This window comes from Crocodylus porosus, unplaced genomic scaffold (assembly GCF_001723895.1).
Source record: "Crocodylus porosus isolate Cpor-Errol unplaced genomic scaffold, CroPor_comp1, whole genome shotgun sequence".
Lineage (NCBI taxonomy): Eukaryota > Metazoa > Chordata > Crocodylia > Crocodylidae > Crocodylus > Crocodylus porosus.
In genome coordinates this window covers 160,243,307-160,256,071 of record NW_017728906.1, presented here as the reverse complement: position 1 = coordinate 160,256,071, position 12,765 = coordinate 160,243,307, and the positions used below count along the sequence as shown (strand labels likewise).

At 41.2% G+C, this 12,765-nt stretch overlaps 1 protein-coding gene across 1 annotated transcript in view; it reads left to right on the top strand.

The window, feature by feature from the left end:
- LOC109306591 (neurobeachin) overlaps window positions 1-12,765 on the top strand; it is a 529,566-nt gene that overhangs the window by 134,553 nt on the left and 382,248 nt on the right. Inside the window, exon 13 of the mRNA XM_019530077.1 lies at window positions 5,727-5,791. Within this exon, the coding sequence (XP_019385622.1) occupies window positions 5,727-5,791 (65 nt within the window). The remainder of the gene's footprint in view (window positions 1-5,726; window positions 5,792-12,765) is intronic.

Sequence of the window (12,765 nt, the reverse complement as noted above, 5' to 3'; positions counted from 1 at the left end):
CCCGAGTCCCTGCTGGTGGCCCCTGATAACGTTGTAGGCAGCCACAAGATCCCCCCTCAGTCTCCTCTTGCAGAGACTGAAGAGATTCAGGTCCCTTAGCCTCTCCTCATAGGGCTGGCCATGGAGGCCCTCAACCATATGAGTGGCCCTCCTCTGGACCCTCTCCAGGTTCTCCATGTCCTTCTTGAAGTGCAGCGCCCAGAACTGGACAAGGTACTCCAGCTGCAGCCTGACCAGCGCCTCATAGAGGGGGAGCAAGACCTCTCTGGACCTGTTAGTGATGCCCCAAATAAAGGAGCAGATATGGTGTGCCCACAAAATACATCTCATAATCACCATGGCTTGCTGAAAATATGTATCTTCCTGCTGTAAGAAATTGCATTTGAGTAATAGGCGTTTTGGCAAGCACCTTCTTTGGGCTTTTAAAAATCAATAAATAGGCTAGAAAACAGGTACCTGTACAGCTCTAATATTGAAGTGGTATGGGCGACCCACTGGAAATGCTTCATTTTTCATTTAGTCACTGATGACAGTAATGCTTTTGTGCAGTGCTGGGATTTTGTTGTTTAAAAAGCAGTGTGATTGACTTAGTTTAGGGTCCTCTCACCTTTGAGTTAATGCTGACCCAATACAGGGCTAAGGGGTGCTCTTCCCAATTTAGCATCTACCCCAGCAGTGTAGGACAAGGAAATCCTGCACTACTGAAAGCAGCAACCAAAATTTTGTGGGTGCAGTGTATGCCCTGTGTCCTTCATAGGGACTGGAAACTAGGGCTATGGAAAACAGCACCATTCTTCAACTTCTGTTTTGACATTTCAACGGAACAGTGTTTCATTTCAAGTTTTGTTTCATTTTGAAATAACTGTTTCATTTCATTTCATTGAAACGTTCGCTGTTTCAATGGTGTTTTGATGTTTCATTCATAGGCTATAATGGGGAAGCATGAAACTGCCTATAGCTTTGTCATTTGTAGCCTGATTTGGCTGAAACTTACAGGGAAGGTAGCTCCTTCTGTGGGCGCAAAACTTGCCAGGTTTCAAGGAGATAGGTACAGAGGTTTATGGGAAACTGCACCTCAAGGTGCCGACAAGCAAAACTGTCATTTGCTGGCAGCAGCAGCATCCTGTCATCCAGCAGGCAGAGGGCTGTGCTGGACTCCTCCCAGGGGTGTGACCCCCGATCTGCCTGCCGGATGACAGGAGGTTGCTGCTGCTGCCTGGGACCGGCTCTGGGTGCAGCCTGCACTCAGCACTGGGAAGATTGGTGCTGCCACCACTCCCATGCAGCAGAAGCAGCCTCCTGTGATCTGGCAGGCAGATCAGGGGCCCGCACCCCCAGGAGGAGTCCAGCACAGCCCCTGCAGCTCTCCTGGGGGTGCAGGCAGGCCAGCAGCAGCACCAGTCTTTCCGGTGCTGGGTGTGGGCTGTGCCCAGCACCAGTCCCAGCCAGCACCAGCAGCTTCCTATGATCCAGCAGGCAGATTGGGGGCCTGCACCACCAGGAGGGCTGTGGGGCTCTGCCGGACTCCTCCCGGGGGTGTGGGGCGGCTCTAATCTGCCTGCCAGATTACAGGAGGCTGCACCCAGCACCGGGAAGATTGTTATAATCGCTGGCCCCAGCCAGCAGCAAGTACATACTGTCATCTGGCATGCAGATCTGGGGACCTGCACCCCCTGGGAGGGCTCAGGGCTGTGCCAGAATCCTCCCCAGGGGCACAGCCCCTGGATGTGTGCCGGATGACAGGAGACTGCTGCCGCCAGCTGGGTCTGGCACTAAAGCCAAGCCTGGCTTCGAAACTTGAAATGTTTCGAAACTTTTGAAATGTTTTGAGTGCCCTTGTTTCATTTCACAGTTCTTTCGAAGGCATTTGTTTCATTTTGATTTTGCTGTTTTGAGCTTGAAACATATCAAAACAGCTCTGAAACAAAACACCTGGTGAAATTTCTCACAGCCCTACTGGAAACATATTCTATATGCCGTACTGTAGTAGTTACAGACAGATAGGCATACAGCATTTGCCCAAACTTTCTGAAATAATTTGACTAAATTGATAAGTGTTGCCATAGTAAGAGACCTGTGTTCTGTTCCAGTTATGTAAGGGGTGACTTTATGCACTGTTATCTTATTTGTAAGGTTGGTAAAGGTGAGACGGTAAGATCTTGAAAAGGCATTTGTTTCTGGCAGCAGAAACATCTGAGAAATTGGTCCAGGAGGGGTCTGGAGCAGTGAGCCACCCATTCCCCTGCCCAGGCATGCTGTGGCCTGGGAAAGTATGGGAACTCATTGCTGAATTCACTTACTTCTTGGATCAGACAAGGGGAAAGGGAGTTTCTCCTGCAAGGGAGATCTTCCAAGAGAGGCACATTTCTCCTGGGAGAAATCAAATGGCTACTTGGATGCTCCTAGTTTCTACTGAGAAAGCAGCAATTGTCTTGGTAGAAATATTATGCCTGTACATGGCCTAAGCTTTGCTCAGTAACATGGATTATTAGAAGGAGCACAGATAATTCTTGGTGTACTTCCATGGGGTAAGCAAAAGGCACTTCACTGACACAACTGCTGTCCTCCAGGTAGATGTCAAGATCCTGTCCAAAGCATTGGTATGCTAATATCCTTCCTCAAAAAGCTAAAGACATTTTTAAGATTAGTAGAAGAACAGGGTTTTTTTAACATTGTTCTTGAATATGCCTGCATCATTTACACAAATATGTTCAGCACAAGTCAAGTGTGTAGAAATTCTGCCTGAATAGTTAGGCAGATTTTTAAAATTTGGGGTTTAAAATAGGAATTTAAAATGGTGAGGGGTGGAGGAGAACTATTGGACAGTTTCAAATATAAAGTTATGAGTTATATATTTTAGCCACTCTAAGAAGGGAGGGGGGAACTGCTGGTCAGGAGTGCACTAGAAGTGTTACAATCTAACTGTATCTGCATGATTCCATAGTGATTCAAATGAGACACAGTAGTTCAGTCACTCAAACTTTGACCGAAACTGAAAGCAGAGTTAAAGTTGGAGTGGCTTAGCTATGTTTGTATTGCTAAAGAATTAAACAGATGTAACACTCACATCATAGCAGCTTGTACTGATATCCTTTGATAGGGCATAGACCAGGGATGGGCAAAATTTGGCCCATGGTCTGGATCCAGTCCGACAACTGATTGGATCTGGCATGTATGAAATTCTCCACAAATGTTATTTGTAACTGTAGCAATTTTCTAGAAAGCTGTTTTAAATTTGTTATATAAAGCCTTGAAACTTTACTAGGGATATGGTGGGCTTTGGTAACCTAATGAAACATTGGGTCTTTTACCTTTGAGCCCATGATGGACAGACGGCAAGGTGTGTTACCTGTGAATTGCTATTCAGTAGTCATCCATGAGCAGGGGTCGTTCACTGTGTTAGTCTGAAGTCAGTCAGAAGGCAGAGTACGTATGCATCTTTATAGACTAACTAAATAAGATCTATGGAGAGCACAATACTGCCATGCGCACACATATATCCCCCTTCCCCCCTCAGATTGCCAACAATTTATGACAGAGCGTAAAATTTATCTCCTCTGTAGCTGCCTTCTCATCCCTCTGATACACCTCAGGTACATCAATAACATCTTCATAATATGGACACATGGGAAGAAATCTCTAGAGAAATTTCACTAGGATTTTAACAACTTCCACATCTCCATCAAGCTAACACTGGAATATTCCACACAGTGGAGTGATTTCCTAGACACTACAGTGAAGGTTTGCAGTGGCCACATTGCCAGCACATTGTATCAGAAACCTACCAGCTGCCACAATTGTCTACAGCCAAGCTCTGCATTATACCTGGATCTGCTCTGACCCCACCACCCAGGACGAGCACCTTAAGAATTTAGATCAGGGATTCTTACAGTTACAAAACAATCCCCAAACTGTAAACACTCAGATCAACAAAGCTAGACTTGAACCTTGCTCCAGCCTGCTGCAATACTAAACCCAAGACAAAGACAGCAGGATCCTTCTGGTTGTCACATACAGCCCCCACATTGAACACTAAAACGCATCATTAATGACCTCCAACCCTTTCTGGAAAAGGATGACTTTCTCAAAGGAACCTGTCCTGGCTTACAGACAGCGCCAACCTCAAACAGGGTCTCTCAGTCAACAGACTAACGGACTCCTGTCCTCACCAAGGCACTAGGCCTTGCAGTTTACCCAAATGCCTGCCATGTCCCTACATCAGTACATACCACATTGTCACTGGACCTAATAACAGAGTACAACATCCAAGGTTCATTCACCTGTAACTGTACCAATGTCATGCAGGTCATCCAGTGTCCTTCTGCTGTCTTCATTAGACAGACATGATTATCTCTACATATAAGAATGAATCTGACATCAGCAGCAAAAAGACACAAAAACCTATGGCAGAATGCTTCAACCTGACCTGAGGCTGGCTGCTGTCAGGCAGAAAGATTTAAAGAACAGTGAACAGGAAACTGTGGAATGAGAAATCACCTCCACAGACTGGACTGTGTCAAGCATGGCTTTAAAAGGGACAGTGGATTGTTATCTCATTACCTGGATTAGTTTTTGTGACTGTCTTTGTTCCCATTGGTTTACTACTTGTTTGCCTTTCTCCCCTAGCACTGCCCTCCTGTCCCCTCTCTCTTTCCCCTCCCTTGGATGTTGTATTCTAATTTCTCTGTCCTCCTTATACTGTACCTTCTGCATGTCCTTTCACAGCATCTGATTAAATGAACTTGGGTTCATGAAATCTTGTGTTCCCTCTCTATATATCTTATTTGGTTAGTCTGTAAAGGTGCACATCTACCTTGCCTTCTAGTGGTCTTCATTTCTATTTTATATTTTATAGATCCTTATCACAATCACCTCCTCCCCCCACCTCCAGCCTTAATTTTAGTTATTAGCTGTCATTGTCGTGGTTCTTAGCAGAGAGGACTGAATTAAAAAAATTGCTTTCTTGCCTCTTGAGCGGGTGAGTTAAAGAGACAGTGGCACTGAAATGGAATGAGCCAGCTTACAATGCTGTTGCTTGTATGTTGTACCTAATATGTACATTTAGCAACTTTTGGGAGGCTTAAAAGTTCAGGAAAAAATAATTAGCTATTGTGACAGCAGGACAAAGAAAAAAGAGGGTTGTTCTGCGATACAGAAAAATAATCTGTCAGAAGCTTTCTTGTACTGTTAATGTTAATTTTGAGTTATATATTTTGATATCACACAATTATAACAGTTTTAAAATTATAGGTCAGTCTCTCACATCCCCCCACCCCTCAGAAAAATGGAATTGGGAGAAAAACATTGTCTGAATTTAAGTTCTAATCCCAGAGCAGTTTTGACTGTAGCCTGGATCTAGTTTAGTCATTTGGGAATGCTTTTTTCTCAGGCTCTCTTAATCTATCATTGATTTTATTTGTGTTTTTAATCTGGTTTTGTGGTGTTTTCTTGATCTCTTTTTATGACTGAGATTAGATATTTGCATATTTTTAAATGAGCTATATTTTTAAATTAATTATTGCATTGGCTGCTCCTTTACCACTGACCAGTTGTTCCTATTATCTGTCAGAAGTAGAAAGTTATATGTTAAAAGGAAAAGTATGTGGTGGACAGACAAATTAATACAACATTTTCAGATAACCCTTGAACACTCATCAAGGTCAAATTCAGGCATGCTTCTGAAATCTCTTTCTGTTTTTTAACCATGTTACATTTTATCCCTTTAGGAATGGCAAAATTCTATTCAGAAGAATGCAGGACTTGCATTTATTGAGCTCATCAATGAAGGAAGGTAATTAATTTTACAGCTTTTGGACAAGTAGTCATTTTGCATTTTATTCCACTGGGTGATAATACTTTCTCACCATCTGCTCCAGAAAGATTTGAAAAAAAGGCCTTTTTAATTAAAAGAGATTTACTGAGTATGTACTCTACATAAAGAATATTTAATGTGGTGATGTATAACATATTACATTTGTATTTATTGACTAAAGAAACCTTGAGCTCTGTGTGTGGATTTAAGGTTTTATTTGAGATTTGAACCCCGCCATCGTACTGAGTAGCAAGGCTGTTTTATACAGAGGATCTAGAAAGCCAAATCTGTAAACCCATCTGCCACTCCATCTGTCTTAAGAGCACTGTATTTGTTGTACAGATGCACTTTATACTCTTAGTTCACGAGATATTTATCTAGGGTACTTGATGTTAAGGTAAAATACATGGAACATCACATTTATTTGAGCTACCTAGTTTTGCAAGCAGTTGTTACCATTTTATTAACACTAGAACAATTTTAGTATTGTTTATGTTGGTGTCTGTTTTTATCTTTTAGACTACACCATAGTTTTTCAGTATTCTATATCATTGGGCTAACTGATAGTGGATTCTCATAAAGCAGATGTAAGCATCAGCTCTGACATGTGGCTTCTCCTGGCCAGGAAGTAGAATCATTTTAAATCTAGACATCTTGTGTGATATGAGATGTGGTGCTGAATGCAAATCTTCATAATAAGATCCCTGTTGAAGTGTTTTGGCCAGTTTATTTTATACTCTCATTTTGTATTTCATTTTATGTATCTGTTAACACACTGAGACATCCCACGTGTATTCAAATGACCTTTTTATTGAAGGAGGAGATTTTTGTCCAATTTTAATTTCACTAGTTCATCCCTGCATCATTTTCAACAAATGACTAGGGAACAACCATGAAATAAGAAAAGAGAATAGGAAACAGGGCTGTTTATTATTCTAAGAATAAGAATTCTTATTCTAGGAATAGGAAATAGGACTGGGAAGTTATGGAATCTCCATCCTTGGAGGTTTTTAAGACCCAGCCAGGCAGAGCTTTGGATGGGATGAAACAGGTGGGGATGGTCCTCCCTTGAGCAGAGGGTTGGACTAGACGGCCTCCTGAGGTCCCTTCTAACCCTAACTTCCTATGATTTTGTGACTGTCTGGAAAATAAGTGTATGCCTCTGGGGCCAGATCTTCAGTTGATATAGATTGGCTTAGTTATTTCAAAGCAGTAGAGTTTATAATAACATCTACCACTTGAGACACTTAGGCCATTCAAATGATATTTCTTTTGATCTGGGACTATTTGTTTGTACGGCACCTACCAAAATTAATGTTAATCCTGATGGGGTCATCTATCGTATAATACCACACTATAAATATAATGATGATGAAGATTGCCCCTGAATTAATAATCAATCTGGGCTCAAAAGTACTGTCCAAGTATCTTGCCTTTTTTCTCGTGGCTTTTAAAACTTACCCTTTTAGCTGAAGAACTGGTTTCATTATTTTTGTTTACTCCAGTAATCTCTTGTAAAAATAGATCTGATTATTGCACACTTGTTGCTGATAAAGTAACAGTGGTGAACATATCTCAAGTCTGCTTTAAAAAAAATCATAATTAATTACTGTGAGACATCAGGAAGCTGTATATTCCCAAACAGAAGTCAAATTCCAAAAACAAAAAGGAAATGATATAGTATTCAATAACTTTCTGCTTAGGTCTAATGAAGTGATGACCAAATCAGACTATCTGTAGGTACATATTGCTTGACATATTTTTTTGTGAAAGGGATGTGTGTGCATGCATTACTAAAACACTTGCTCTCTTCCACTGTTAGTACATCAGTTTTTAATTTATCCTTATGGGGATAAAAATAACAATCCTTTAAGTGGAAATTGTTATAAATATTTATTCAACTTAATAGCTAAACTTGTGAATGCAATTCATCAATCATAGCTAGAGAATGCAATTGTGCAGTTGTCAACAATTAACAAGACATAAACAGTTGATGAATGTGCAGCTGAATTAAAGTGCTCCCTAGGACAGCCTGAAATTATAAACTGGATCATTTAAAGGAATCTAACAAAGGATCTTTATAATTAAAACAAAGCAGGGTTAATGGGATGTAAAATTGCATATAATCACTATGCAATAATGATTGGATTTTAAATTATTAAAGTACAAAATAGAAGGTTAAGGATAGTTTTCAAGACTTTGTGGATTAGATTTTCAGTGATTCAGTTAATAAATCAATAGTTTCACTCAAGTAAACCCTACTTGACTTTGCCTTTAAAAATTCAAGGGAACAGAGTTACAATTTTTATCTAAGTTTTACACCTTTGTATGTTCAAAATGTTGATATTTAAAAACCTCCTACCCGAGTGTCTGACTCTTGTTTTATCTGAATTAAAACATTTGAACGTGGTTATGATTTTGGATTGCATCACTGGTGTGCGTGTGTGTGTGTGTATTCACTAGAAATATAATGAAACAAAACATTTAATTATGCTAATTGTTTTTACTTTATGATTTGAAGCTTTAATACACAGCTTCCTGTCACTTGATGAACAATAACTTGCTCTTAAATATTCTGTTTTATTACATTTTGGTATGTTTTTATTTAATAATGGTAGCATTATACTACAGAGGCTATAGAGACCACTTTAATTTATGGTGTCACGACTTACATGATAATCTGGCAAGTGCCTTCCTAGTTTAGGAGTATGAGATAAGGGCCCAAGAACCCCTAAATTTAATCCTGATTCTTTTGCTTATTCCCTTTGAGCTTTGACAAATTATATTACCTCTATGTTAGTTGTATCTCAAAAGGTTCCTATGAATTTGAGTTAATGTTTGAAGAAGAAAAAAATGTTTTATGATTGCCAAGTATTGTCCATAGGCATTGTGTAACATTTTTCAGTATAGTTGCTTCCAGCTACAACTTTAAATTTTCTATGTGCAAAAAAAATTCTGCAGGGAAAAATAAAATTAAATATCAAGTTGTAAAATAATATTGTCTCTGCAAATTATTTAAGTATATTCTAGTTCTTGTACCTCTGAACATTGGCTTTCTGCCTCTTTAAATCAGTCTCCCCTAGGGAATGTATGGTATTGATGGTATAAGCCTCATGTGAGTCCCATCCATAGCTATTAAGATGCGCCCTAAAAGTTAGAATTTCAGATTTGCATTCATTTGTCAAAATATACATGTTAAACTACATGGAAAGTCATTGGCTTTGAGCCAACCTATGAATACCTAAAAGTGAAAGTAGTGAAATTACTGAATAAGGATATACAATGCATACCTGTGAAAATTCTTTGGCACAGAAAGTTTTGTAAATAATCTGTCAGGATATTACGAAAATGACCTTTCAAACTAAAGCAATTATATCTGTTACTCGTCTTCAAGTATGTGCCAGTGTGTGCCCCACACTAGGTGCACTTAAGTCACATGCCTATAACACCAGAGTGTTTTTTTTTTGTAGTGTCCATTGGGGCCATGCATGTACCCTGTGTCTTTTTGTGTTTCCATATGAGGGCATCAAGAAAAGGATGGCAGTATCTGCCGTCAGTTCATCTTGCTATGCTTGTCAGCAAGGTAGAATCTAATAAGCATCTGGCCCACTGGTTCTTTGCTCAGTTTGAACTTCCCTAATACTTTTCAGAATCTCCAGAATTACTTCTGATCTCCTACATTTGCCTGCCCTGAGCTGAGCTGACCCATCTGGCCTGAATTGTACACACGCCACTCCTTAGGATTCCTTATTATAACATAATTGAAATCTGTGGACATTAAGCCTTATCATGCAGTGAACTTATTCCCTCACTCCTCCCTACCCAAAGGATGAGTACCAGATATTTCCTCTCTAGGGCTATGGCATATTTCAAGTTGATATTTTGTTTTCTCTCTGTGTTAGAACATGTTCATCTTGAGAGATGAGTCTACACTTCATTTTCTGGAACAATCAATAAAAGAAATGAGGAAATAAACTCCAGAGTCCTGATAGTGGACAAGTCAGTATCATTTACACCTGTCAAGCAAATAGGTAATGAGTAGGATGAGCACAGGAAGAGGAAGGATCCAACTTCTATGTCCCCAACACTGAAGCCAATCTCAGTATCAGTGTTGATGCCAGCACCAACACATCCAATGCTGAAGCCAGGCAGCCACCAAGACAGGGTTCCTTTTAGTGTGAAGGAGGAACTCTAGAGAGATCCATGTCCCATCACAAGGTTATATGCTGCTATACCTTGGAAGGGAAGTCCATCAAGTCCTGTACATTAAGGATGAGGAGAAGAAGGAGTCTGAAATTTAACAGATTCCTCTGTTTTTGGTTGTAGCGGTGTTGGTCTAACGACACAGGCAGGCAAGATTCTTCTAGCACCAGATTCCTCTATCACCAGTTCCAGCTTCACTGAAAACATTTGCCATCAGTCCTGGCCTCAGAAGAGGTTAGAATCAGGTTGACTGTTGGTGCCAGGATATTGACTTGTACCTAATACAAATGCTAGTGCTAAAAGCCCCTTGCATGTTGCTGGTATCTTAGGGTGATTTCTTCCCCTTCATTGTGACCAGTATCTTATACCCATCACTGAGTACACATGCCTCCCCTGAGGTTTATGATTAGTGCTGCTAGAAGGTATATGGGCTTCTCTAACAAGTCTGAGCCATGACTGGCCCATCAAGCCTGGCACTGGACTAATTTATATTAGTGGCAGCAGTGTCCTCCCTCCTCCCTGACAAGTACCACTCTGATTCCTTCCCTCTGCCTGATTTGCCTTCTGCTGCTCTCTTCTGTTTCCTGTCCTGTGCTTGCTGTCCAGTCTGCTTTCTACCCCTTTCCTAGTCTGCTTTGAGCCTACACGGAGGTTGCCCTTGCCACAGGTTGGCCACCACTGCATAAGATTCCTGTCTGCAGCCCAAGTAACCAGATCAACTGTGTAAGGCTCAGTCAGCCTCCTGCCCTGCAGCCCTTATAACCGAGTCAGCCACACTTAAGCTAATCAAGCGCAGAGGACCCCCAGCTCTTTCATTTGATTGGTTCTGGGGCTGCTTTTAAAGAACTATTCTAGCACCTGAGCCTTGCTGCAAAAACAGTTTCCAGTGCCTGAGCAGCAATTTTCTTGGTAACATATCTAACTTTCCTGGTTCCTGACCCTGCCTTTGGCTTGTTGCTGAATTTTCGCTTTGGATTTCCCTGTGGATCTGTTTCTTGGCTCCTCATCCTAATTTGGCTCTGTTCCTGGACCTTGCAGCATGTTCTGTCCCTCAGATTTGATAACTAGGCTTTTGATTCCCAGATCGTGATCCTGGTTTGGTATTTGGTTCCTGACACATGTCTTCTGACCTCTAGCCCTGAAATCCCCAGTCCCTAGCTTTACCCACTAGTGGACCAGGACATCCTGTTGCATATTGTATTAACTTTACCCTTTTTGTCGCTCCGTTGTAAGTCTCCAGAAGTCAGGCTTCACCACTGAGTCTCACCACAAGAGGTTCCTTATTTCTTAGCTGTTGGATCAAACTGTATCTTTAGAAGCTGTGTTCTAAGAGAATTTAAAGAATTCCAGGAGCTCCCTGGGAGAACTTCCAGCATTCTAGAGATCAAGAAGTTAGTTATTATGGAGACATCTCACTAGCTAGCTGTTGAGCATGCTGTTACCTTCTTGTCCAGCCACAATCACTTATTAACATGTAACTCCTCAGTCTGTCCCAAGCTCTGGCCCAAGGTCTGTCAAGAACCCATGATAGAATCAACAGCAAAATGAGACAAAAAGAGGCACCAGCTAATCCCTACAGTGTTTTGAGCACCTCGGCACTTACCCCGGCCTGTTTTCTTTGGTTGTGTTGGCTGCATAGAAGTCAAAATCAATCAAAAGCACATAGACCCCACTGGCAGCAAACTGTATGTTTTAATTTCATTGCAACAGTATGTGGGTAGCTGCTAGGCCTTGTTGGGTACACATGACATTATGTAAAACAAGGTGAAGCTCTTTTATGACAACAGAGAGCAGCTTAAGGACATAATTCAGGAAGTCCAACTGGTAGCCAAGGCAGCTTTTCAGATAACATCAGTGAATACCTCTATCACAATGGCTAGGTCTGTGGTAAGTGACCACGCATGTGCTCTGTACCACAAGTCATAATATTTTCCAAGTAAGATATACATTATGACTTGGCCTTTGAAGGCTCAGGGCTGTTCAGTAACCAGACAGGTAATGTTCTGCACTCCCTGGAGGACTAAAGCTGCACTGCACTCTTAAAGGATTTACAAAAGTGATCTGTATCATGAGCTGTACTGTCTTAATTTCTCAGCGAAGACAGTGCATACCATCCTTCCATTCCATCCCAAAAGAAAAATAATGCTAAGAAGTGTCCAAGGTACAGCAGGGCATGGCGTACCCTACTCCTCCTTGGCAGTGAACATCACTTCTGTTTCACATTAACAGAGTCGGTCATATAGTCAAGAACTACATCAGACCCGGTCAAGAGAGCATGATTTTCAGAAGCCTCCTCACTCCAACAGGCATGGCATGTTTGGTAAAGCTCATTACCTGTGCCCTGAATTAAATGAGAGTTAGTTGTTCAGGTTTCACTTACTCAAAGTCAAAAGCAAGCAGATGGAAATGTACTAGTGGGCAGTAAGTCTCTGCCCCCTTTTAACTGCCTATACTTTGTCCGTATCTTAAGATAGTCTCAAATTGAATTATTTTGCTGCTGCATCAACTTTGATGCCTGAAATACAAATAATTGTGTCTCTAACCATCAGTATAATGAAGTTCCTAAGCATTATTATCAGCTCCAGACTGGCAGGAGGACAGGTTTTGATCTCTTCAGTCAAAAAGTAATTACGCAGCCAACAGTTGGACCCCTTGACAGTAGCACACATAGTGGTAATACCTTCATTGTGTTAGACACAGTAAAAACAAATGGCTGCCCTTGTCTCAGAAAACTTGCAGTCTAAAAAAGG